Source organism: Manihot esculenta, chromosome 9 (genome assembly GCF_001659605.2).
Source record: "Manihot esculenta cultivar AM560-2 chromosome 9, M.esculenta_v8, whole genome shotgun sequence".
Classification (NCBI taxonomy): domain Eukaryota; kingdom Viridiplantae; phylum Streptophyta; class Magnoliopsida; order Malpighiales; family Euphorbiaceae; genus Manihot; species Manihot esculenta.
This window is the reverse complement of record NC_035169.2, coordinates 8646241-8673698: the sequence shown is the minus strand read 5'-3', so window position 1 is coordinate 8673698 and position 27458 is coordinate 8646241. Positions and strand designations below refer to the sequence as shown.

General features: G+C 39.7%; 2 protein-coding genes and 1 pseudogene across 3 annotated transcripts; 2 read left to right on the top strand and 1 right to left on the bottom strand.

Annotated features, from left to right (window-relative positions):
- Positions 1-345: 345 nt before the first annotated feature.
- On the bottom strand, positions 346-2520 carry LOC110622841 (peptidyl-prolyl cis-trans isomerase CYP18-2). The gene is made up of 6 exons (XM_021767520.2): positions 2382-2520; positions 2130-2225; positions 1971-2032; positions 1508-1641; positions 789-873; positions 346-555 (listed from the first exon to the last, which is right to left on the bottom strand). The coding sequence occupies exons 1-6, from the start codon at positions 2451-2453 to the stop codon at positions 510-512; spliced, it is 495 nt and encodes a 164-aa protein (XP_021623212.1). The 5' UTR covers positions 2454-2520; the 3' UTR covers positions 346-509.
- Positions 2521-2533: 13 nt separating this feature from the next.
- Positions 2534-26288, top strand: LOC110622840 (mitochondrial fission protein ELM1). Of its 2 annotated transcripts, none has more exons than XR_002489188.2 (10): positions 2534-2873; positions 2955-3250; positions 3393-3489; positions 3756-3905; positions 23272-23398; positions 24474-24586; positions 24665-24728; positions 24812-24873; positions 24986-25094; positions 25769-26288. XR_002489188.2 is itself a non-coding variant. In XM_021767519.2 (10 exons), the coding sequence occupies exons 1-10, from the start codon at positions 2688-2690 to the stop codon at positions 25889-25891; spliced, it is 1359 nt and encodes a 452-aa protein (XP_021623211.1). In that variant the 5' UTR covers positions 2534-2687; the 3' UTR covers positions 25892-26288. The 2 variants fall into 2 exon arrangements, 1 of the variants encoding a protein (XP_021623211.1); XM_021767519.2 differs by having other exon boundaries at positions 24812-24905.
- LOC122724568 lies at positions 9367-13063 on the top strand (annotated as a pseudogene).
- Positions 26289-27458: the final 1170 nt, after the last annotated feature.

The window sequence follows — 27458 nt, the reverse complement described above, 5'->3', positions numbered from 1 at the left end:
GTTCGGTTTTGATCAGAAAAAAACCGAAAAAACCGAACCGATTAGGTATAATAATATATTTTTTCAATAATATAGAGAAATTAAATTATATTAAAATTAAAATATTTTAATTAAATTTTAAAATACTAAAAATAAAGAGTAAAAAAGTAAAAAATATTAAAAATCGAAACCGATCAAACCGAACCGAACCAAATCAGACCGATTCGGTTCGGTTCGATTTCTGACCAAAATCGATTCGGTTCGGTTTTCATAAAAACTAAAATTTCGGTTTTCGGTTTATTCGGTTCGGTTCGGTTTTGAACCGAACCGACCGAATGCTCACCCCTAGATCCTGCTGGGAAAAGATGGCAAACCTATAAAGGCTGGCTTAAAAAATTGCAGTCAACAGAACAGCATTAAGCACTGCTTAAGGGGGAAGCACATAAAATTACAAAATTCAAGTACTACAATTGTTAAGAGGCTTTCCATGGAAATATAAGTGTCTGCCATGAGAAAAACCTTGAAATCATTTAATCTTTTACCGATGTCCGTAATATCTTCACGTCATGGATAGGCCTGTATGAATAGAATAAGAACATGAAATTCCTTGAGTTTTAAAGCAAGTGAATAATCTATCCCCCCCCCTCTCTCTTACCATGAAAATAGCAATGGTAAGTGTGGAAAAAAAAAATCTTCAAGTAAAACTCATATACTTATCTCTTTTAGAAAACGAAATAAAAATTTACTCAACTTCGTTAGTTCTGTGTCAAAGTCCTCAAAGATTCAGAACATACAAAAGAAGACTTTACCTATCATTATTGTCAGTTTGGACGCTACCAAGTCTTTTGATTACTTCCATTCCCCTACATACTCTACCAAATATGGTATGTTTTCCTGGACAATGACAAGTCAAAAGAAGTGTCAATAGTTCATATGCAAATTTTATGAATAAGTCTATAGAGATATAAATTGGACAAATTTAACGACAAACTTCACCCATAATAGAGACTTTCAGGCATCCAATCAACAAGAATATTTTGAAAAGGTTACCCGATTCTTGCCATTTAATCACATATCTTTATCTCACAGACAAAGAGGCAGAGCCTCATTAAAGTTTTTATTTTCTCAAGCAATGCTTCCTCAAAGATGATGGCTGGAGCAGCAGAACACCTTCCTAGATAAACCTATTACCTAACTTCCAAGATTTTTGCTTTCTATGACAGATTTTAGACTTCCAGTTTCCAAAGGTGACAGTATTAGGATCAATTAAGGATCGCGATGAAAGTATTTGCACTGCAATTGGCAAGTAATATCCTAGAATGATCTTGTGCTCACAATGATATAAATTTATAAATACTGTAAAGAGATTCAATGTTCTGCAATAAAATCACTTGCATATCAACTTATCATACTACTTAGCTGAAAAGTGTAATGCACTACACTTTTCAGTAACTTATGATTACAATAGACAGTGTTAAAGAAAGTTAATCAGACAAACCATAATGATAAGTAGAGAAAAGATCATTACCATCTAGAGATGGAGTTGGTGCCAAAGTAATAAAGAACTGGCTTCCATTGGTATTTGGACCTGCATTTGCCATGGAGATGATCCCAGCTCCAGTGTGCTTCAACTCAGACCTTATCTCATCCTCAAACTTTGGACTGAAACACAAAACAAAATAGCTCAAGTGGGAAAAACACCCCCAAATCAGAAATTTTCTTTCTCCAACAACAGAATCCGAATAAACATGCTGGCACCAAACAAAGTCCTAGACAATAAAGCAACAAAACAAACTGAAACAGAACGAAAGGTACCCTTCTGAGAGCAGCTCAAAGGTAATTCACCATGTACATAAGCAGAATAAACACATTCATCATGTACATAAGCAGAATAAACAAAGTGGAGTGGTATAATATTAATTATGCAGACTAATTAATTAATAAGCATCCACTACTATAATTCAACTTTATAAGTTTAAAAGAAAACTAACCCATATATGGATTCTCCACCTCTTCCAGTTCCTGTCGGATCCCCACCTTGCACTATAAAATCCTATTCCATAATCAACACACAGTTTCATAAACTTCATACAAGAAGTAAATAAAAGGAAAATTTATCAATATACAAGAGGATAGTTGTGGCTCGATACCTTAATAATTCGGTGAAATTTCACGTTATCGTAATAATTTCTGCGAGCTAGTTCGAGGAAGTTTCTGCAAGTTTTTGGTGCATGCTTGTAATATAGCTGCGTAATTAAGCAAAAAAGAAAAGGGGAACGCTTTCAGAATCTGAAAAACAAGGAGAAAATATGACGCTTTCAGAATTAATTTTCTTATCCTTTTCTTCGTTTTCTCGGAGATCAAACAGATAGTAAATCGAGAAAAAAAAACGCAGAAAATACCTCAACAGTGAAGGAACCCATGGAAGTTTCCAGAGTGACCTCTGGAGCACCCCCTTCTGAGCTTGCCCACATCTTTAACACGCCGAGAAAACAATGGTCACTTCCAGTCTTCCGGCATTTTCAGCGATTCTAGGTTTAGTGCCTTAAATGGGTCATGGGCATAGCATTCGGGTCGGTTTCTTTCATGAATTGGGCTATCGGGCTCTATTAGCCCAAGCCAACATGTGAGTGAACCGCGCGGGCCCATCAATTTTCCGGAAACTACAAACTTCCGGAGGTAACGGAGAGAGCGAAAACCTTTGTTTTATGAGACCAATCAGGCTTCCCGGGCCGCCGAGCGGCGAGATTCCGGGCACGCTAGGGTCGAGTGAAGGTTTAGTCTCCGGCGTGATCAGACGAGCAGCAATAATCGGCAATGGATTCTCCGGCGCTGAGAGTCAGTGCTTAGGCTTGGTTCGCGCTCTGGGCCTCTCCTCCGGCCTTACCCTTTACGTAATTTACACTCCTTCCATGTTCACGACTTCACCATTTTATAATCCAGCGTTGTAATGTTCAAGTGTGTGTATTTTCCAGCGGGCCACTAGGCCAAGAGGAGGTCTCAACAAGTGGCTCCATTGGCTTCCAGTTTCAATCCACAGAAGAGTGGACTCTCTTATAAGGAGTATCTATGACGATTATTGGAGATATGGAGGAAATGCTAATGCCCACATGGGGACGCCTTCTTCAACTGAAAGAACTGGTATTTTATGGGAAAATTGTAATTCTCTCTCAGACTTAGAATTGAAGAAGTTTAATAATCTAAATGGTAAGGTGGCTGGGCTTGCGGATGCGAAGCAGATTGCGAGGATGGCTCGTGATACGTTTAACAAGTATTTATTTTGGAGCTTCTAAATTTTTGCTTCTTTGACAAGTGCTGTTGTCTCTTTTGGGCTTAGCAATTTTGCTTGTTCATGATTAGTGATTGGTTAGCTATGTGTTTAATGATACTAATTAAGGTGATTTCTTTTCTAGGGATGGTCCCTTATTGGTGGTAGCATCTGGTAGCGGTACCATTTCAGTATCAAGCTCTATAAGACGATTAGCTCCAGAGAATGTTTTTGTTGTTCAGGTTGATCTTCATTATTCTTCTTCTTCTGACTCTTCTTTTGTTTGTGCATATATATTTGGTGTTTGATGATTGACTGTATTTTTGCATATGAATGATGTTCATGTAAAAAAAATACAATTTCTTTTTGGGTTCAGTTAAGTTGCTAAATATGTTCTCCTGTTTTCTGTGTTCTGTTCTACTATCTTATTGTATATTGGAGATTTATTTGGTATGTGTATGCTGTGATGTTTAATATAGATTTGTTTTCCTTTGAAATTGTTTTACAGATACAACATCCCAGATCACGTTTGAATAGGTTTGATTTGGTGATTACTCCTCATCATGACTATTATCCATTGACTCCTCAAGCTCAGGAGCAAGTCCCATGGTTTCTTCGGAAGTGGATAACTCCACGCGAACCTCCTGATAGGCATGTGGTATGTGTTTGAGTTGCTAAATAATTGCTCAAATGGCTCAATGGTCTAAATCACAGGTAAACTTGATCAATGGTGACTTAGGGTATTGTAATTTGTAAGCAATGCAGTATCTAACTTCAATTTGTAACATAAAACTCATTCAACTTTAGTAACAAATTTCCTGATTATGTTTGTTTGTTGTCTGATTATATTGTCTCTCCTTTCTCTACATGGACTTGACACTTACAGAAAATATTTAATTAATAATAAATTAAATTAGTTTCTCTCTTGCTTTCTCTTTCACCCTTGTTCTGTCTCTATGACCAATTCTTACCCTCCCTTTCTGGTCACTTCACTCCAATAATCCAAGAACCCAAAAGTCTCCCACTTCTATACCCTTCCACTTCAATTGCAATGATAGTACATAAAATAGGAATAAGAACGACACACAATGAAAACACTAAAATAAGTCTTAATGTCAAGAGAAATTACAGACAAAGTATATAAATTATACTTAATAGCTCATTATAATTAAATCTCTCGCTCTTTCTTAATTAAAGATATCACACCAAAAGATCTCTACCTCCTTTTTAGTATTTTAATAATCCTCAAACCCTTCTCCCTTTCTCTCTCTCGCCTAAGGCAAATTACAGGAACAAAGGACAAGGAGCAATAGCATTGACACAAGCACTATGTTAAGGAGCAAATCAAGTCTGCCATTTCTTCCTCTTGTAGGTTTCTCCTCACCAACTACTTTAACTTTGCATCTTCAGACTCTAAATATTCAAAGTAAAGAGTGTTTCTTTCTTTTTTTTTTTTTTTGTTTAAAGGAATTCTCCTTCTTGTGTATAAATAATGCTCTTCTTAGAGAAAAAAAATTCTCATCTTTTCTTTGGGTTGGCACTAGTACATTTTTTTGTGTTTCATGGCCTTGTATAATTTATCATGATTTTTTGTGATTCAAATATTGTTAGTGAGAGATTAAATGGTACAATGGTACCATGGGAGACAAATAGACATCTTGACAAAGAGAGCTCAAACCCTATTCTGATGGTAAAAGTCATTGATGGTACCTTAATTTAGGACATTGTAACAACATAATACGAATTCAATTTTCAATTCAATGAACATAAAACTCACTCTTCCTAAAACGTTTCTTGGTTATTTTTGTTGACCTGACAAATGTCAAACATAACAATTTTATTCTCTCTCCTCTTTATTGATTTGACACATCAAAAATTTTTTTTACTAATAATATATTCAATTAATCTCTCTCTCTCTCTCTCTCTCTCTCATCCCTCCACGCATTCTCTCTCCATGATCCCTCCTCCCATCACCTTGAATCACTTTAATTTTCTCTCCAAAAAGATTATATTTTCTCCATAATCCCTCTCCTCGAGTTCTTTTTGCAGCCAGTATTAGAGTGGAGTTCAAGCTCTCTTCTTCAAGATGCTTACTTCTCTGCCATGTTACCATAATACCATTCACCCTCTCATTAATAGCCTGCGAAATAATAGAAAATCATGATGAATTATACAAGTTCATCAAAAAAAAAAATATTAGTGCCAACCTAGAAGAAAGAGGGAAACTTCTATTCTAAGAAGAAGAGAAAACGAAATTCCTTTTTAGAAAAAAAAAAGAAAGAAGAAATATTTACTTGCAACATTTTGAGTTGGGAGATGCAAAGAAGCAATGGTGGGTTTGATAATATGGTGTTTGGTGTTTGTACTGCTACTCTATAGTTGCTCTGCTCTTGTGACTTGCCTTAGCCTTGAGAGAGCAAGAGAGAGAGGAGGGAGGAAGGGGGAGTAGGTGTTAAAATTATCAAAATACTATAAAAAGGATGTAAAGATCTTTTAGTGTTGAAGAATTTTGAGAAAATTTAGAGAATTCTTGTATTTCACTCTTAATCTTTACAATTGGTCTATATGACTATTTATACACAAAGAATTATATCTAAACAGAAAGCAAATAATCAAATAATAATTACAGAGATAATTAAGGATCCTAATCAAATCAAATCATATCCCTAGAATCAGTTAGGATCAGCAAATAAGTCAACACTCCCCCTCAAGTTGGTGCAAAGATGTCGCACATGCCCAACTTGCAAATCAGATTATGGTAGATTTTGTTGTTGAGGCCTTTAGTAAACACATCTGCAAGTTGCCCAGTAGAAGTCACATAAACTAGGCTCAAGACACTGTCTGTTAATTTTTCTTTAATGAAGTGCCGATCAATTTCAATGTGCTTCGTTCGGTAATGTTGGACTGAATTTTGTGCTATACTTATAGCAGCTTTATTGTCACAATACAAAGTTATCTTGTCTCTCTCGAGCAACCTCAACTCCTCCAATAATTTTTGTAACCATAAGAGTTCACACACCTTGGGCCATTGCTCTGTATTTTGCTTCAGCGCTTGACCGAGCAACAACACTTTGTTTTTTGCTCCTCCAGGTGACAAGGTTCCCTCCCACAACTGTGCAGTAGCCAGAGGTGGATCTCCTGTCATCGAGAGATCCTGCCCAATCTGCATCTGTCAAAGCTTCAACTCGGAGGTGACCATGTTTGGAGTAAAGAAGCCCTTTCCCTGGCCCAGACTTTAGATATCTTAAGATGCGAAGTACAGCCTGCATATGAGTCTTGCGAGGATCATGCATGAATTGGCTGACTAAGCTAACAACATAGGCTATATCCGGTCGAGTGTGTGAGAGATAAATCAACCTTCCTACCAATCTCTGGTGATATTCTGAGATCCAGAGAATATGGTTTACAGTATATGTGTGTAAGCTTGTCCCTAGAGAAAAAGGGTTTCTCTCTTTTTATTTCTTCCCTTTTGTCTGCTACTATTGACGTGTAATGGCCTCCCTGCTACAGTGCCACCTGCCCCTGTCATGTAGGTCCGTACGTACGAAAACGTCAGATGTCCTCTCCACTCCAGTTGGCCATTTAATTTCCCCCCAGCGCGCGTGTAGACAGGGCTGCGAGGTGACTGGGCCTGCTGTCCTTTCTCCTGTCGTGTTTCAGGGCCGAGCTCATGGCGGGTAGGCTGGGGCTTGTGAGTGACCCGACCTGCTTTTTGAGGCCATGTCCGGGCCGAAGGGGCCGGTCTGACCCGACAGGGAGGATTCCTGGATCTTGGGCTGGGGCAATCTTCGTGGGTGTTGAGATTATTTCTGTAAATAGCCAAGATTTGTAGTGATAATTAGAGATATGATTGTGTGATATGATTGGGATATGATTAGGGAATTAATTTATTTTCTTACCTAGTGTGTACTCTTGTAAGTGGTATATATACCCCAATTGGCTTGGAGGGAATAATCAAATATTTTTCTTTCAAATCTTCTACTCTCTTTTTCTTCGTTTCATCAAAGTTTCATGGTATCAGAGCCAAGAAATTTGGTTCACCTTTGAGTTGCAGATCTGACATCTTGCTTTGGTGACTTTCTGGAAATCAATTAGTCTCACTACCCAGCCCATTCTCCACGCGCCACCCCGCACAGATTTGTTTCCGGCCACGCGCCGGTGCGTGCACCACTTTCCGGCGACCGTTTCACGCCAGCGATTCTTCTCCCAGCTTCGCCCAGCTCCGGCGACCAAAGCCCAGTAGGTCCGGTCATCAGATCAGCTCGCCTTCACATGTCCTTCATCCACGCACGGATGCGTGCACCACTTTCCGGCGACCGTTTCACGCTAGCAATTCTTCTCCCAGTTTTGTCCGGCACCGGCGACCAAAGCCCAGTAGGTGCAGTCGTCAGATTTACTGTTCACAGGTGTTCTTTTTGGCAGATTCGGCTCCTTTTTGCAGATTCGGGTCCCTACTCGGTCCCTTGTTGTTTCAGAATCTCTCTTGACATGTCTGAGAATCAAAACACCCTCAATACATATTCGGATTCAGTCTCCATGGCCCAATCAAATATTGCCCATTCTGGTAATTCTTTTACTTATCTAACCAAGTCTTTACCCATTGGTTCATGGATCCTCGACTCTGGTGCTTCTGATCATATCTTTGGTAATCCCTCTCTTTTCTCTACTCTTGTTTCACCTTCCACACCATCTAAAGTCACATTAACTAATAGTTTACAAACTCAAGTTAAAGGGATCGGTAACGTATATCTCCTTCCTTCTATCCCCTTGACTAATGTTTTATTTACCCCAGACTGTCCATACGACCTAATTTCTATTAGCAAATTGACTAAAGATCTTTACTGTTCAGTCATTTTTACTACTGAATCTGTGGTTGTGCAGGACCGGAGTACTGGAAAGATGATTGGAGCAGGATATGAGTCACAAGGATTGTACTATTTTTCCACTTCTAACTCTCCAATTGCTTTTGTGTCTTCCACCTTCGCTAAACTCATTCATAGTCGTTGGGGACATCCAAGTCTGAACAAGTTACAAAAACTGGTTCCTAGCCTCTCTTCCTTGCCTTCTTTAGAATGTGAGTCTTGTCAACTCGGGAAGCAAACTTGAGCTTCTTTTCCCAAGCGAATCAATAATAGGGCTAGTTCTATGTTTGACATTATTCATTCAGACATTTGAGGTCCAAGTCGGGTTAGTACAACTCTGGGATTTCAATATTTTGTTACCTTTATTGATGACTATTCTCGTTGCACTTAGCTTTTTCTGATGAAGAATCGTTCTGATTTGTTCCCTATTTTTCAAAAGTTTTATGCTGAAATCCATAATCAATTTGGTGTTCGCATTAAGATACTGCGAAGTGATAATGTAAGAGAATATTTGTCTTCCTCATTCACTCATTTCTTGTCTACTCAGGGTATTGCTCACCAGACTTCTTGCTCTTATACCCCACAACAAAATGGAGTTGCCGAACGGAAAAATCGGTATTTAATTGAAACAGCCTGCACTTTACTCCTACATCACAATGTTCCGTTGCGTTTTTGAGGGAAAGCTATCCTCACCACCTGTTACTTGATTAACCGAATGCCTTCCTCTGTTTTGCAGCATCAAAGTCCTCATTCTGTCCTGTTTCCTAACCAGAATACCACCCAGTTGTCTCTGCGTATTTTCGGATGTATATGCTTTGTTCATGATCATACTCCTGGCAAAGACAAACTCCAACCCAAATCAGTTAAATGTGTCTTTCTCGGCTATTCACAGCTTCAAAAAGGTTACAAATGTTATGATCTTACTACTAACAGATATTTTGTGTCTGTAGATGTCACCTTTTTTCAAACCTCTCCTTACTTTTCTTCTAGTTCAACACACAAAACTTTTGTCCCTAGCGCTTTGCCTGTACCTCCGGCTCCTATTTCTTCTTTGCCGCAAGTGTGTCCATCTCCCACTCCTATGCCACTTCTTCAGGTCTATACACGTCGGTCTCACCCATCTGCTAATAACAATGACATTTCTCTCCCTAATGTAGGTACTTCTAATGACTCACCTCCCGTTCCGTCATCACCTACTTCGGTCATGCCTTCAACTACAGCAGCTACTCCTCCTCTTGCTCTTCTAAAAGGTATTCACTCTTCCCGAAATCCTCATCCCATTTATAATTTTATGAGTTACCATCGTTTGTTTCCTTCCTATTATACTTTTGTCTCTGTTGTGTCTGCTGTCTCCATACCCAAGACAGTTAGAGAAGCATTGGATCATCTTGGTTGGTGTAATGCCATGGTTGAGGAAATGACTGCTCTGCATAACAATGGAACTTGAAAACTGGTATCCTTACCACCTGGTAAGTCTACTGTTGGTTGTCGATGGGTTTACACAGTTAAGGTGGGACCTGATGGCAAAATTGATTGCCTTAAAGCTCGCTTTATAGCTAAAGGTTACACACAGATTTTTGGGCTTAATTACAGTGATACTTTCTCTCCCGTAGCCAAAATAGCTTCTATTCACCTTAAGATTGGTTGCAATTAATCACTGGACCCTGCATCAACTGGACATTAAAAATAGCTTTCTTCATGGAGAGCTCGCTGAAGAAGTTTATATGGAGCAACCTCCAGGGTTTGTTGCTCAAGGGGAGTCAGGCTTAGTATGTCGTCTTCGGCGCTCTTTGTATGGGCTAAAACAGTCTCCAAGAGCATGGTTTGGACGATTTAGCACTGCAATTCAACAGTTTGGAATGTCTCGAAGCAATTCTGATCATTCCGTATTTTTTCGTTATAATGGTGATAGATGCATCTACTTGGTGGTCTATGTTGATGATATTGTCATTACAGGAAATTACCATGATGGAATCTCTCAGCTTAAGCAACATTTGTTCAGTCATTTCCAAACTAAAGATCTAGGGAAACTAAAATATTTTTTGGGAATTGAAGTGGCACTGTCTAAAACAGGTATTGCAATTTCTCAACGGAAATATACTTTGGATATATTGGAAGAAACAGGCATGTTAGACTGTAGACATGTGGACACTCCCATGGATCCAAATGTTAAGCTTATTCCTGAACAGGGGGAGCCATTTAAAGATCCTGCTAGATACAGAAGGTTAGTCGGTAAGCTCAATTATCTCACTATCACATGACTAGATATTTCTTTTGCTGTACGTGTGGTTAGTCAATTTCTTCAAACTCCATACAGTAGTCACTGGGATGCAGTCATTCACATTCTTAGATATATCAAAGGAGCTCCAGGACGGGGTCTACTTTATGAGGACAAGGGTCACTCACAAATTGTTGGCTATTCTGATACAGATTGGGCAGGTTCTCCTTCAGATAGACGATCTACTTCAGGATACTGTATTATGATTGGAGGGAATCTCATATCCTGGAAAAGTAAAAAGCAGAGTGTGGTTGCAAGATCAAGTGCAGAAGCAGAATATCGAGCTATGGCTTTAGCAACATGCGAACTCATCTGGTTGAAGCAACTCCTTTAGGAATTGAAATACAGTGATACTGGCCAAATGAAGTTGATATGTGATAATCAAGCTGCCCTCCATATTGCATCAAATCCAGTTTTTCATGAGAGGACGAAACATATAGACGAAGCATATAGAGGTGGACGAAGCATATAGAGGTGGATTGCCATCAAATCAAGCTGCCTCCTGTAATCCTAGATGACTGAATAAAACAGTGATTTTGTTCCTTTTTATGTCTGTGTTGTGCTTTTGCCCTTTTACTTCCAACACTTGATTGTATGCCGATCTGCAATGAATGGGATCTTATTTCTGTTTGTACTTGTACTTATTTTTTTTTTTTGCCTTTATTGTCTTGCTGGTTTCACCGATTTGCTCAAATTCTTTAATACTTAGCTTATTTTCTCCATCTGTCTTGCGAATTTCTTCTAACTTAATCATAAAAGTTGTAAGCCAAATGCTTACTTAGCAAATTCTGACTTACTTAACTTTACTTAATTAATGGATTAGGCCGTCTCTTCTAGAATTTTGCTAAACGTACAGGCCTGGGCTGAGAGCTCGGTGTCTTGCTAAACTTCTGACTCGTGAGTTTTTCTTATTTTCATGAGGGCCTTTTCATCATTTGCTCGCAACCTCCTCGGTGTTGCGAGCTCGGATATGTAATGCTCAGAGCGATCATCTTTGCATATGAGTTTTTTCGTATGAGATGGTTTCTTGGGCTTGTCCGAGCTACAAGCTCGGAGGCATTATCCTCGAGTTCCTTCTTTACTTGATGTAATATTTAATTAAAATTGTAAATTAAACATTCTGAGCTATAGGCTTGCCCGAGCTGCCAGGGATTCGTCTGATCTGCGAGCTCGGTTGTTTTTACACCTTTATGGCCTGTGGGCCCGCTCGGATGGGGAGCCCCGCTTTTGACTATTTTTCCATACTTAACTTGTTTAGTTAAGCGTTTGTTCGTCGCGGGCTGATCTGAGCTGAGAGCGCGGTTCTTTGTTTTTTTTTTTGCTTAGGCTTTTATGCCTATAGCCTGTGATGTTGCCTGTATTGCGAGCTCGGGAGTTCGGAATTTCGCTTTCTGCATTTTAGTGCCCCGAGCTCTTTTGTGAAGTCGGACTTAATTTCTTACTTTCTTATCGAGCCTTATACGGGCAATGTTTCAGTCTGACTGCTTGTTTGTTCGGCTTTAACTTTTCTTTTATAGGCTTATAGCCTTATCGGTACAGACATAAGGTCCCTCTAAGCTTCTAGGAGATCGTCCCTGGATTAAAGAGGTTGGACTATCTGTTTTGGACTTGACCATACTGCGGTTCGATTCTTTTGTATCCTAATGAGTCAGGGCTTTCTACTGTCTCATCCGGTCATTCAGAATGGTTTATTCGGCCTTTTACGTTGCTCATGTCTCCTTGATTCTTTATCTGAGCATTTGGTTCTCGAGTATGTCTCGGTTAGCTGGGTTGTTTGCCCCCGAGTGTTTTCTGTGCTGTCCACTCTCAAGCGTTTTGCGGGCTCTTTGCTGCTTAGACCTTTCTCTAGGCTAACCGAGCTGGTTTAGCGCCAGCGGTCAATTTTCGAGGTCGGTGCCTCTTATGATCGCCCCCGGTCTTTTGTTTGATTCTCTATCCCGGTATGCCTTTTGCTTAAGATTCACTTCGCCTTAATTTTGCCTGCCTATTGGCTTTATCGGTGCCGAGCTCATTTTCATGAGATCGGCATGGCGCTTTGGCGCTTTGGTGTTTTGGCTCGTTGAGCCTTGAATTGGCTTTCAGTAGGCCGCATGGCTGCATGAAACGAGCTTTGGGGTGCCTTAGTTTACTTTCTTTATACGCTGGCTGCTTGGCGAAATCGAAGTCTTATTACCTTGTGACTCGAGCTCCTTTGGAGGGTCGGATTTTAACTTTTCATTTATGGTCCCGTGCCCCAATCTTTTTATGTGAGGTTGGAACTGTATTCTTATTGTTTTTGCGCTGTTCAAGCTTTTTTATACGAGGTGGGAGTCAGGCCTTTGCCTTTCCTTTTGGAGGCTCGTGGCCTTTATTGATGTTGTTTTTCTATGTTGGCGTTCGCTCCCTAACCGGTTTTGTGGTGCCAGCGGTCATTTTCCGAGACCGGTCACCTAACTCACTGAGGGCTTCCTCCTCTCAGCCGGTTTTGTGGTGCCGACGGTCATTTTCCGAGACCGGTCACCTACCTCACTGAGGGCTTCCTACTCTTAGCCGGTTTTGCGGTGCCGACGATCATTTTCCAAGACCGGTTACCTACCTCACTGAGGGCTTTCTCCTCTCAGTCGGTTTTGTGGTGCTGGCGGTCATTTTCCGAGACCAGTCACCTACCTCACTGAGGGCTTCTTCCTCTTAGCCGGTTTTGTGGTGCCAGTGGTCATTTTTCGAGACCGGTCACCTACCTCACTGAGGGCTTCTTCCTCTTAGCCGATTTTGTGGTGCCGGCGGTCATTTTCCGAGACCGGTCACCTACCTCACTGAGGGCTTTCTCCTCTCAGCCGGTTTTGTGGTGGTGTCGGCGGTCATTTTTCGAGACCGGTCACCTACCTCACTGAGGGCTTCATTCTCTCAGCCGGTTTTGTGGTGCCCACGGTCATTTTTCGAGACTGGTCACCTACCTCACTGAGGGCTTCTTCCGCTTAGCCGGTTTTGTGGTGCCGGCGGTCATTTTCCTAGAGCGGTCACCTACCTCACTAAGGGCTTCTTCCTCTTAGCCGGTTTTGTGGTGCTGGCAGTCATTTTCCGAGACTGGTCACCTACCTCACTGAGGACTTCCTCCTCTCAGCCGGTTTTGTGGTGCTGGCGATCATTTTTCGAGACCGGTCACCTACCTCACTGAAGGCTTCCTCCTCTCAGCCGGTTTTGTGGTGTCGGCGGTCATTTTCCGAGACCGGTCACCTACCTCACTGAGGGCTTCCTCCTCTCAGCCGGTTTTGTGGTGCTGGCGATCATTTTTCAAGACCGGTCACCTACCTCACTGAAGGCTTCCTCCTCTCAGCCGGTTTTGTGGTGTCGGCGGTCATTTTCCGAGACCGGTCACCTACCTCACTGAGGGCTTCCTCCTCTTGGCCGGTTTTGTGGTGCCGGCGGTCATTTTCCGAGACCGGTCACCTACCTCACTGAGAGCTTCCTCCTCTCAGCCGGTTTTGTGGTGCCGGCGGTCATTTTCCGAGACCGGTCACCTACCTCACTGAGAGCTTCCTCCTCTCAGCCGGTTTTGTGGTGCCGGCGGTCATTTTCCGAGACCGGTCTCCTACCTCACTGAGGGATTCTTCCGCTCAGCCGGTTTTGTGGTGCCGCTGGTCATTTTTCGATACCGGTCACCTACCTCATTGAGGGCTTATTCTTCTCTTTCTAACATTTTTCTGTAAAGTAAAAGCTTGCATAGAGTATATTACAAGTGAATATAATATTAATTTTGACCAACCCTATCTTTTTATGTCATTCAAAGGATTCATTAAATAATAATTCTCATGTTTGGCTCATTTTATAGTTTTTTCTCAACAACACATCTTTAAGCTACTTCAACACACCACCAGGTTTAGTCTCATACACATAGGGCCTTCGTCTACAATCTCAATTTTATAACTAATCATGATAATGAAAATAATTTGGGTTAAAGAAGTGACCGTGCAACTTAGTTATGACGCCTTTCTTCCACGATTTGTGAATCACCCCGGCGTTGCCCTTCTTTTTCATATTGACGTATTCTTCTATCCGACTTTCGCCGTATGGCTTTTGATGTTCGTGGTGATTCTCGGGTCTTTTCCCGTCTCGTGACACCACAGAGTTGGAGAATAAGAACTGTGGTCTTTCCCGAACAGAGCTCAGATCGTTTGGGATGGCTCCGGTGTAATTTTCACCATGATTGGCCATGTGGATCTCAGTGGGTATTATGAAAATGGAAACTCCGGTGAAGGAAAGATCTCCTTCGTTTCCCACAGACGGCGCCAATTGATGTTCTGAGATCCAGAAAATATGGTTTACAGTATGTGTGTGTAAGCTTGTCCCCAGAGAAAAAGGGTTTCTCTCTTTTATTTTCTTCCCTTTTGACTGCTACTAGTGACGTGTAACGGCCTCCCTGCTACAGTGCCACCTGCCCTGTCATGTAAGTCCGTACGTACGAAAACGTCAGACGTCCTCTCCACGCCAGTCGGCTATTTAATTTCCCTCTGGCGCGCGTGTAGACAGGGTAGCGAGGTGACTGGGCCTGCTGTCCTTTCTCCTGTCGCGTTTCAGGGCCGAGCTCGTGATGGGTAGGCTGGGCTTGTGAGTGACCTGACCTGCTTTCTGAAGCCATGTTCGGGCCGAAGGGGCCGGTCTGACCCGACAAGGAGGATTCCTGGATCTTGGGCTGGGGCAATCTTCATGGGCTTGGCCCCTTTCTTGGACGCGTGAAGCCCGACGGTCATCATCTGGTATCTTCCAATATCCACGAACTCACCAATTCCTGTTTTCAGCTTGTGATTACTTTCAATGAGAGATTCTGCTAGTTTACACCCCATCATACCAGTTTCTTCCAAAAGATCCAGAATGTACTTTCTTTGGGAGATGAAAATTCCTTTTTTTGATCTAGCCACCTCGATACCTAGGAAATATTGCAGTTTTCCTAAATTTTTGATTTCAAATTTCTGAGCCAACAACCTCTTTAGTTGAGCCATTTCATCTTTGTCATTGCTTGTCATTACTATATCATCAACATAAACAATAAGAAGGGTGATATTACCTTTGTGATGTTTGATAAACAAAGTGTGATCAGCATTGTTTTGTTGGTAACCAAAAGACATCATGGCTCTGCTAAACCTGTCAAACCAAGCTTTGGGAGATTGTTTTAGCCCATACAAAGCCTTTTTTAACCTGCACACATTTCCTTGTGTATTATCATTTGCGAACTCAGGAGGAATTTCCATGAACACTTCTTCCTCTAAATCTCTATGGATAAAAGCATTCTTCACATCAAACTGTTGCAATTCCCGGTCCAAGTTGGCTGTGCAGGATAACAGAACTCTGATTGAGTTCATTTTTGTAACTGGAGCAAATGTCTCTTGGTAATCCTCTACTCCATAGGCTTGGGTGAATCCTTTAGCAACCAATCTGGCCTTAAACCGTTCAATTGTGCCATCAGCTTTGTGTTTCACTGTGAACACCCATTTACATCCAACGAGTTTCTTCCCAGGTGGGAGAGTGACAAGCTCCCAGGTCTCATTTTTAGCTAATGCTTTCATCTCTTCAATTATTGGTCCCTTCCATTTAGGATCTGCAAGAGTTTCCTTCCAATCCTGTGGAATAGATACAGAAGAAATAGACAAGACAAAGGCTCTATAGGAAGGAGACAAGGATTCATAAGAAACAAAGTTAGAAATAGGGTGTTTAGTACAAGATCTGACCCATTTTCTTTGTGCAATAGGTTTATCTAAGTTATTGGAGCATTCAAGAGTTATGGGTAACTCACCAGAAGAAGATTCTTAACTCTGAGTAGACTGCATAATGGCTTCTTTTGCCTTGTCTCTCCTCGAATACCTTCTCAAATCTGGCTTGTCCAAACGACCAATTCTCTCTCTCTGATTGTACATCTCCCCCTGTCTACTAGAACTCAAACTTTCTAGTTGAACCATATCATTCAGAATCACAGAATTCGGGATCACCTCTTCTTGCTCATTATTCTCCCTTTGAAGAGGTGGGTGGGTGGTACTGAAGTAAGGTTCAGTTTCTCGGAAGGTAATATCTATACTGACTAAGTATTTGCTAAAGGGAGGATGATAACTGAAGAATTTTGAAAAAATTTAGAGAATTCTTGTATTTCACTCTTAATTTTTACAATTGGTTTATATAACTATTTATACACAAAGAATTATATCTAAACAGGAAGTAAAAAATCAAATAATAATTACAGAGATAATTAAGGATCCTAATCAAATCAAATCAAATCAAATCATATCCTTAGAATTAGTTAGGATCAGCAAATAAGTCAACACTCCCCCCCTCAAGTTGGTACAAAGATGTCGCACATGCCCAACTTGCAAATCAAATTATGGTAGATCTTGTTGTTGAGCCCTTTAGTAAACACATCCGCAAGTTGCCTAGTAGAAGCCACATGAACTATACTCAAGATACCGTCTGTTAATTTTTTTTTAGTGAAGTGCCGATCAATTTCAATGTGTTTCGTCCGGTCATGTTGGACTGGATTTTGTGCTATACTTGTAGCAGCTTTATTGTCACAATATAAAGTTATCTTGTCTCTCTCGAGCAACCTCAACTCCTCCAATAACTTCTGTAACTATAAGAGTTCACACACACCTTGGGCCATTGCTCTGTATTTTGCTTCAGCGCTTGACCGAGCAACAACACTTTGTTTTTTGCTCCTCTAAGTGACAAGGTTCCCTCCCACAACCGTGCAATAGCCAGAGGTGGATCTCCTGTCATCGAGAGATCCTGCCCAATCTGTATCTGTAAAAGCTTCAACTCGGAGGTGACCCTGTTCGGAGTAAAGAAGCCCTTTCCCTGGCACAGACTTTAGGTATCTTAAGATGCGAAGTACAACTTGCATATGAGTCTCGCGAGGGTCATGCATGAATTGGCTGACTAAGCTAACAGCATAGGCTATATCCGGTCGAGTGTGTGAGAGATAAATCAACCTTCCTACCAATCTCTGGTATCTTCCAATATCCACAGACTCACCAGTTCCTGCTTTCAACTTGTGATTACTTTCAATGAGAGATTCTGCTGGTTTACACCCTATCATACCAGTTTCTTCCAATAGATCCAGAATGTACTTTCTTTGGGAGATGAAAATTCCTTTTTCTGATCTAGCCCCCTCGATACCTAGGAAATATTGCAGTTTTCCTAGATTTTTGATTTCAAATTCCTGAGCTAACAACCTCTTTAATTGAGTTGTTTCCTCTTTGTCATTGCCTGTCACCACTATATCATCAACATAAATAATAAGAAGGGTGATCTTACCCTTGTGATGTTTGATAAACAGAGTGTGATCAGCATTGCTTTATTGGTAACCAAAGGACATCATGGCTCTGTTAAACCTGTCAAACCAAGCTCTAGGAGATTGTTTTAGCCCATACAAAGCCTTTTTTAATCTGCACACCTTTCCTTGTGTCTTCTCATTAGCGAACCCAGGAGGAATTTCCATGAACACTTCTTCCTCTAAATCTCCATGGAGGAAAGCATTCTTCACATCAAACTGTTGCAAGTCCCAGTCCAAGTTGGCTGCACAGGATAACAAAACTCTGATTGAGTTCATTTTTGCAACTGGGGCAAATGTCTTTTGGTAATCCACTCCATAGGTTTGGGTGAATCCTTTAGCAACCAATCTGGCCTTAAACCGTTCAATTGTGCCATCAACTTTGTGTTTCAATGTGAACACCCATTTCCAGCCAACGAGTTTCTTCCCAGGTGGGAGAGTGACAAGCTCCCAAGTCTCATTTTTAGCCAATGGTTTCATCTCTTCAATCATTGCTTTCTTCCATTTAGGATCTGCAAGAGCTTTCTTCCAATCCTGTGGAATAGACACAGAGGAAATAGACAAAGAAAAGGCTCTATAGGAAGGAGATAAGGATTCATAAGAAATAAAGTTAGAAATAGGGTGTTTAGTACAAGATCTGACCCCTTTTCTTTGTGCAATAGGTTTATCTAAGTCATTGAAGCATTCAAGAGTTGTGGGTAACTCACCAGAAGAAAGAGTTGTGGGTAACTCACCAGAAGAAGATTCATAATTGGGTAACTCACCAGGAGAAGATTCTTGACTGTGAGTAGACTGCATAATGGCTTCTTCTGCCTTGTTTCTCCTCGAATACCTTCTCAAATCTGGCTTGTCCAAACGACCAGTTCTCTCCCCCTAATTGGATATATCTCCCTGTCTACTAGAACTCAAACTTTCTAGTTGAGCCATATCATTCAGAATCACAGAATTCGGGATCACCTCTTCTTGCTCATTATTCTCCCTCTGAAGAGGTGAGTGGATGGTACTTAGGGATGTCAGGCGGGCGGGTTTTTACGGGTACCCGATCCGCCCAAACCCTATTAGGACGGATTTGGGTTTTTACAAAACAGATTTGGGCGGATTCGGATTTAAAAATTTTTACCCGTTTCGGATTCGGGTAGGGTTCGGAATTAGGTAATCGGATACCCGTTACCCGAACCCGATTACCTATATTAACAAACTAACCCTAATTTCCTTTTTCATTTTACTCTTTCCTCTCTCCGTCGGCGCCTGTCTCCCTTGCGTTCCTTTCCTCTCTTCGTCGACGCCTCTCGCGTTCCTTTCCTCTAGCGCCTCTCTCCCTCGCATCCCTTTCCTCTCTTCGTCGACGCCTCTCCCCCACTTCACTGACGACTGCCGGCAGCCCAGTCGGCACCGGCTACGTCTCCTTTCTCTCCCCGATAAATCTTCTCTCTCCACAGTGCGATATCTCCTTCTCTCTCTCCCGTCCCACTTCACTGACGAGTGTCGGCAGTCGGCACCGGCGACGTCTCCTTTCTCTCCCCAGTCGACGATAAATCTTCTCTCCCCGGTCAGCGATATCTCTTCTCTCTCTCCAACGGCGGCATCTCCGACTGGTAAGTGGGAGACAACTCTTCCTTCTCCTTCTACTGCTATTTCTTGTCATTAAACATTTCTCCTTCTACTCCTACTGCTGGGTGTGCTGGGTGTGCTGGGTTTGCTGTTTCTTGTCATTGAACATTTTTCCTTCTACTGTTAGGTAGTTTATTTGGTAATTTTTGTCATTGAATTGATTATATTTGATTAATGTAATACTGTTGATTTTTAGAATTTATGAACAATTAATGGTTATTATTTGCTGGGTTGCTGCTGAGTTGCTGGTTCTTGTCATTGAATATTTCTTCTTTTACTGTTAGGTAGTTTCTTGTAACAGAACCTGTTCCGGATATGGGAGTAAAAGAGCCATCATCAATTCTGATACTATCTTGGGTTAGAGAAGGAAAATAATTGAGAAAGCCTTTAGAAGAGCATGTCATGTGTCTATTCGCACCAGAATCGATAATCCATGGAACATTATTAAGAGAGTAAGCATTACCTGACTTTACAAAGTTAGATGTGGCACTGGAGGACGAGGAATCAGAGTTAGGAATCGAGACCCTTTTACCTTCTGCCATGGTAAAGATTTGTGAATCGTGAAAGAATAGGAGGTACCCAAGGTTGTACACACAAGAGAGCCCAACCGATTCACCAAAAGATCGGGTAGCGGCACGGGAAGGCCGAAAAGATGGTCGAAATCATCGCCGAAGTGATTGGAGCCGCGAAGCAGCGTCAAGCGATTGGTCATGTGCCGGGAAAGGGAGCCGTGTGAGCCTCACGTGCGGGCTTTTTCGACGTCGGAGCTGGGCGATCGGCCGACGACAGTCCTGGTGTCGGCGGTGAGAGGAGGAAAGACTCCTAAATGGGTTAGTACCAAAAAAGGTAGATCTAGGGTTTTGAAACCCTAAAGAGGAAAAAATTAAATTTGAACCCTAAAATCAGGAAAAGGCTCTGATACCATGAAGAATTTTGGGAAAATTTAGAGAATTCTTGTATTTCACTCTTAATCTTTACAATTGGTTTATATGACTATTTATACACAAAGAATTATATCTAAACAGGAAGTAAATAATCAAATAATAATTACAGAGATAATTAAGGATCCTAATCAAATCAAATCATATCCCTAGAATCAGTTAGGATCAGCAAATAAGTCAACAATAACATTTGTATCCCTTCTGTGTTGGAGAATACCCAACAAACACACATTTAAGGGCCTTGGGATCCAATTTTCCTGCTGTCCTAGTATGGACAAAGCAAACACACCCAAATACTTTTGGTGGAACAACGTATGAATTCTTTCCTTGTAGAATCACCAAATGACTAATAAAGTCAAAGGTCTTGAGAGGCATTCTATTGATAAGATAAGCATATGCAAGGATTGCATCTCCCCAATATGCTTTGGGTAGATTCATGGTAAACATAAGAGATCGAGCTACCTTCAATAGATGCCTATTTTTCCTCTCAACAACGCCATTTTGAGCACTAATATAAGGACAACTAGTCTGGTGTACTATTCCATTACTCTCCAAATAAGCAGAAAAACTACTATCCATGTATTATCTTCCATTGTTAGTTCTCAAAATTTTCACCTTAGTATCAAATTGAGTACAAACCATCTTATGAAGGATTAAAAACAAGAAAAGATATCACTTTTAGCTTTAATCAAATAGACCCAAGTCATTCGAGTGCAACAATTAATAAAGGTGACAAACCATCGATTACCAAATAAGGAGATAGTTTGAGTAGGCTCCTAAACATCAGAATGAATAGTCGCAAAAGGAATTTGACTTTTATTATGACTCAAAGAATAGGATGTTCTAGTGTGTTTAGCATACTCACAAGCATCACAAAATAGAGAATCAAACTGAGTTCTAGCAAACAAATTAGGATAAAGTTTTTCTAAGGCAAAAAATGATGGATGCCCTAACCGTTTGTGCTACTGTATTATTTCTTGATTGACATTCTTATTTTCTCCAAAACAGGTTTGAGATATCGAAGAACCTGGATCACCCTCCAACATATATAAGCCATCATGCAACCTACCATTGCCAATCCTCTTTTCTGTGCGAAGATCTTGAATAACACAATGATCAGGAAAGAATTCAAATTTACAATTAAGGGCATTGGTGATAGCACTGACAGATAAAAGGTTGACAAGAAAGTGGGGAACATGAAGGACATATGATAATTTAATGTTGGATGTGCAAATAACAGAACCCGTTCCGAATATAGGAGTAAAAGAGCCATCAGTAATTCTGACACTATCTTCGGTTACAGAAAGAAAATAATTGAGAAAGCCTTTAGAAGAGTTTGTCATGTGTCTATTCGCACCAGAATCAATAATCCATGGAACATTATTAAGAGAGGAAGCATTACCTGACTTTACAAAATTAGATGTGGCACGGAGGACGAATAATCAGAGTTAGGAATCGAGACCCTTTTACCTTCTGTCATGGTAAAGATTTATGAACCGTGAAAAAATAGGAGGTACCCAAGGTTGTACACACAAGAGAGTCCAATCGATTCACCAAAAGACCGCGTAGCGGCACGGGAAGGCCGGAAAGATGGTTGGAATCGTCGTCGGAGTGATCGGTGCGGCGAAGCAGTGTCAGGCGCTTGGTCACGTGATGGGTCACGCGCCGGGAAGGGGAGGCGCGTGAGCCTCACGCGTGGGCTTTTGCGGCGTCGGAGTTGGTCGATCGGCCGGTGACAGTTCTGGTACTGGCGGTGAGAGGAGGAAAAACTCTTAGATGGGTTAGTATAAAAAAAGGTAGATCTAGGGTTTTGAAACTCTAAAGAGGAAAAAATTGAATTTGAACTCTAAAATCAGGAAAAAGCTTTGATACCATGAAGAATTTTGGAAAAAATATTAGAGAATTCTTGTATTTCACTCTTAATCTTTACAATTGGTCTATATGACTATTTATACACAAAGAAATTATATCTAAACAAGAAACAAATAATCAAATAATAATTACAGAGATAATTAAGGATCCTAATCAAATCAAATCATATCCCTAGAATCAGTTAGGATCAGCAAATAAGTCAACAAGTGTGATATATTCATGGTTAAGAAAGAGAGATTTGAGTGTAATGGGTTATTGAGTTTTAACTTATACTCTTTATCAACAATTCCCTTGATATTAAGACTCTTTTAGTGTTTTTGCTGAATGTTGTCCTCATTACACATCCATGATTGCTTCTATATTACTCAAGTTTCTATTGGTTTTCTTATTCTCTCTATGCTTAAAGTGGTAAGAAGGAGATAAAGGGGGAGACTTTCAAATTAACACTTTGTCTGTGAGGAGATAAAGTAAAGTAAGTTTTTCATGTTTTCAAATCTTTATACTTTTTTATTTTGGAGGAAGGAAAAGTTTTTCAAAGTATTTGGAGATTTTGAAGAGAAAATTTTTTTGACCCACTGATTGATGGATTAAAAATGAAGGTTTTTAAGTTTTTTTGCTTAGAAACCTCTAAACATCCTACTTTAAAAAAAACCTTGTGCTCTCTGAAACGTAAGTTGTAAACCTTGAAAATCTTCTATTACATTAAAAAACTCATCCCAATAAAAGGCTAAATGGTTAATATGTATCAATGGAGGGACGTAAATAGAGAGGGACGGGATGGGATGAGAGGGGTTGTGGAGAGAACACAAGGGGGGGGGGGGGGGGAGAGGGAGAGAGAGAGAGATTAATTTTTTATTAATTAAGTATTTTGATAAGAGTCAAATCAACAAAAAGAGGAGAGGCAAAATATATATATTTTTTTTTAATCACAATTGCCGCTCAGATGTAATTGGGATCTTGTTATTGAAGGTAAGAGGAAGTTTTATATGTATCAAAATTGAAATTGAATGGGTTTTATGATAATAATTGAGTTCAGGTGCCATCAGTGAAATTTTCCGTCTAAATCAATAGTTTTAGCTAGCCATTAAGCTTTAGCTTCTCATTCTATTTAATTTATTACTATGGTAGCAGTATCTATAGCTCATAGTTTTGCCTGTTCTGAATCCCAGGTTCTCACTGTGGGAGCTCTTCACCTGGCTGACTCTGCTGCATTGAGAACTGCAGCTTCTGTTTGGCATGATGAGCTGGCAGTGCTTCTAAAGCCCTTGCTGGTTGTCAATATTGGAGGGCCTACCAGTAAGATTTCTCATTTTCTGGGAGCTTTTTGCCTGAACTTCATCGTATTATTGTTGATTAACGCCCGAGTAGTGTACATTCAGAAGTATCGGGAGTATTTAGTGGTTGTAACATGTTTTAGAATAGCTGCAGATGCATTATTGTGAGAATATGTTCAAACATACATCTTCTACCACATCTTATTAGAGAAGTCTTTGATATTCTGGGAGTTATATAAGAGCAGTCCACAGAATGCAAATATTCTCTGTTAAATTTGGGTTAGGCCTAACTCACCCCAAAAGCTAGCTCAAGGGGAGGAGTGCCTATGGTCCGTATAAGGGGCACATTACCCCTTTTCACAACCGATTTGGGATTCAACATACCCTCTCACGCCTAGAATTTTACTGGTGCGTGACATATTCATGGGAGGCCCAACATTGGATGGGAGACTCTGATACCATGTTGAATTTGGGACAGACCTAACTCACTCCAAAAGCTAGCTCAAGGGGGAGGAGTACCTATGGCCCATATAAGGGCACATTACCCCTTTTCACAATCGATGTGGGATTCAACATTCTCAATCTTGTATTTTATAAGTTGTGCAGCAACGAGCCTGATGATCATCTCTAAACCAAGTTTTAAGCTGGCCCACTTATCATATGCTCATGCACAAGCTGGGGATAGCCTGGTTTGTATTGTTGAGTGAGATGTAGGTGTTTGATAATTGGCTAGGTTTATTGCTGGCGGTTGATATGTTTCAACCAAAACAAGGGTGTGTTTGGCAGAAAGGGAATGTCACATGGTGAGATGTTTGGATTTCTTGTTGGATAAAGGGTTTATTTCATTATTTGTTTGTTATTGCCTGAATTTTTTCTCATATAACATTAATTTTTTTTGCAAATAAAAATCCTATGGGCACCAGATCACTGTTACACTGTGTGGTACATAACATGAACCTTGTGTTATTAACATATCTATATCATCTTAATTTCACATAATGATTTATTACTTTCAAGTGAACTGCATTTTCCTTCGTTGAGTAGTCAAATTCATCCTTTTACCATAATCCGTATCTTACGTCTTGTTTTCTTAATAGGCAACTGTGAGTATGGAACAGATCTGGCAGAGCAGTTAACAGATATGCTGCGGAAAGTTCTATGGAGTTGTGGAAGTGTTCGGATATCTTTTTCTAGAAGAACACCTCAGAAGGTTCGTATGCTCTAATGCAATTTCTATTGTCATTTCTTTTGATGTATAGTCGCTATTTGTTGGTGCTGTTATTGGCAGGTGTCTAATGTTTTAGTGAAAGAATTTAGTAATAACCATAAGGTTTACATTTGGGATGGTAAAGGTATGCAGCTACTTACAAGGACATTTTCTAGATTACTTTTGCTTGTAGGAAGAATAAATTCCTTTTGAATGCTTACTGCTTAGGTCCAAATCCACATATGGGGCATCTAGCTCTGGCTGATGCTTTTGTCATCACAGCAGATTCTGTGAGTATGTTGAGTGAGGCTTGTAGCACTGGGTATGTTTATTGGATGATAATGAGAGCTGCTCTCGATTTATGGCTCGTGCGTTTTTCTGATCTTGGTTTTTGGGCTGCAGGAAGCCTGTCTATGTTGTAGGAGCTGAGCGGTGCACATGGAAGTTTGCCGACTTCCAAAAGAGATTATATGATCATGGAGTGGTTAGACCATTCACTGGTGAAGAGGATGTAAGTGGCCATCTATTTCACCTTATACTTTGCTGCTGCTTTATTAGAAGATGTCAATCCTATTTATTGTTCAAAATTGCAATTCTTTATCTGTATTAAATACCTTCTTTGAATTTCCTTTAGTTAAATTAGAGGAAAAAATTACTATTTTGTCCTTGTAGGAAAACTTAGTTTTCCCCTAGTTTTGAAAAGTACATAAAACATCCATTTTGAAGTCTGCTAATTAGTCTTTCAGCTAATTTTAGCTATTAAGTACTACAAAAAAAAATTTTAAATAATCTTAATATGGAGGGACTAATAAGTAAACTTTATATAAAACTGAGTGATTAACTAATAGATTTTTTTAAATAACAGGGATTAAATATTAAAATATTTAATGTCTAAAACTAACTAAATATATTTTTTAAAATCGAAAATCGAGGAATCAACTAATGAGTTTACTGACATCCTAACATACTTACTAAATAGTAAATTTCCCTAAACTAAATTGCATGCATGCATTAAGCATCAAAAGCTACTGCAAAGAGATAAATTAGTTCTATTAATGGTTAGATCATTACTGCAATAGCACCAAAAAATAAGTTTGTGGTCTATGTTTACCCATAATCACAGTACACTGTCACTTAAGAAAGCATCATGCTCAACTTTCACTCATCAGTGGTTTGATCTTACAGATTTCTGAGGTCTGGAGCTATCCTCCATTAAATGACACTGCAGAGGGTGCTAGACATGTAATGGACGCGCTCGCTGAGCGTGGATGGAGAATACAATCAGCTGAGAATGATGTGCTCTTCTAACTTCAGCATGACCAACTTTATGCAGTGCACCAAATTGATTCCTCCCTGGTGCATTGTTTATCTGAGATTTTAGCAGTTGCCAAAAGCAGTTAAGTTTAAACTGACATCTTGAACTTCTGACACATTGTAAAATTAATTTTGAATTGATCCCCCAGTTTTGTCGTTTGATACAACCTAGGGTTTTAGTCTATAGAAGAGCAGCAAGTAAAAAGAAAGCAGACATGACAGTTTCACAGTATCCTATACAGCTGCTTTCAATTAATGTATTTTGCTGTGCACTTCTTAATTTTGGCAACTTTAGTGTATGCTAATTAACAATGAAACATTGATTAACCTGGGTTAAAATGGATGATATTTGAGATCATTGATTAACCTGGGTTAAACAGCTTCACAGATCTAACCTTTGCACTTGTTAAGGCATATATGATAGTAAATTTTTTTAATGAAAATTTTTAATTGCAAAGAAGAGAATTGATGAAAAAAGAAATCAATTAAAAAAATTAGTGTTTAAGTTCTTAATTTCTAATAAGGGATGAGGGAGTTTGAAGATTTAATTCCCTCAAGGAAGATTATATAGACAAATACATTTTAAATCTATTAAACCCCTAAATTTTATTAAAGTCATAATTATGACTTGAAACAAAAATTAGAAATGGTTCCAGATTTTTGTCTTTACTATTGTGACTATAAAATTTTATAAACAAAATAAATTTGCTTTCGTCTAAACTTATGAATTTATAAAAGCGAAGAACACAAATGGTAAATTTACAATGCAATCAGCGATAATATGTATATTTTTTTTTTTCTACAAATTATTAATAATATAATTAATTTTTATTTACTTATTATGATTTTATAAGGTAAAGTATTTAATTATGATTTTAATTAAATATTCAATGCATTAATCTTGAAACTAACGTAAATACAAATACAATGGTTTCTTTATAGATATTCAAAATATGTTAAGGAATTGCAGAGAACGGAGTTTTTCCTGTAACTGCTTGTCCACTGACATCTACACTAAGATCGAATTCTGGAAGAAGAGAAGAAAGAGTTAGGCCTAAGATTCATTACTAGTCATTAGAGTCCACTATATAAGTTAATCCATCGGTACACTATCCAACCCATTGCTAAAATAGATTGAGTTGACTAAAAATTCGGGCTAATCAGAGAGGAACCAAGCTTATTTGACGTGATGGTAACGGTGACGATGACGGTGACGATGACGGGAGTAGAAGAACAAGTCCAACTATGTCGTGACCCTATTAATATGAGCGCCGAAATAAAATTAAATGGCCGCCTGATGGGAATTAAATGACTGGTTGACGATGGTGGACAAGCAGGTACGTCTGTACGTACAGCTCTGTGTGACAGCAACAGGTGACACTATAATAGGGTGGCAGTTATACATCACTAAAAAAAATAAATAAAAGAGGAGAGCACCATCTATCGAGATTAAATTTTCTCATACACACAAAAACCCTAATTATCACTCGCTCAAAATTATTTAATATAGTCAAATGTATATATGCTCAAAATTATTTAATGTAGTCAAATGTATATATAA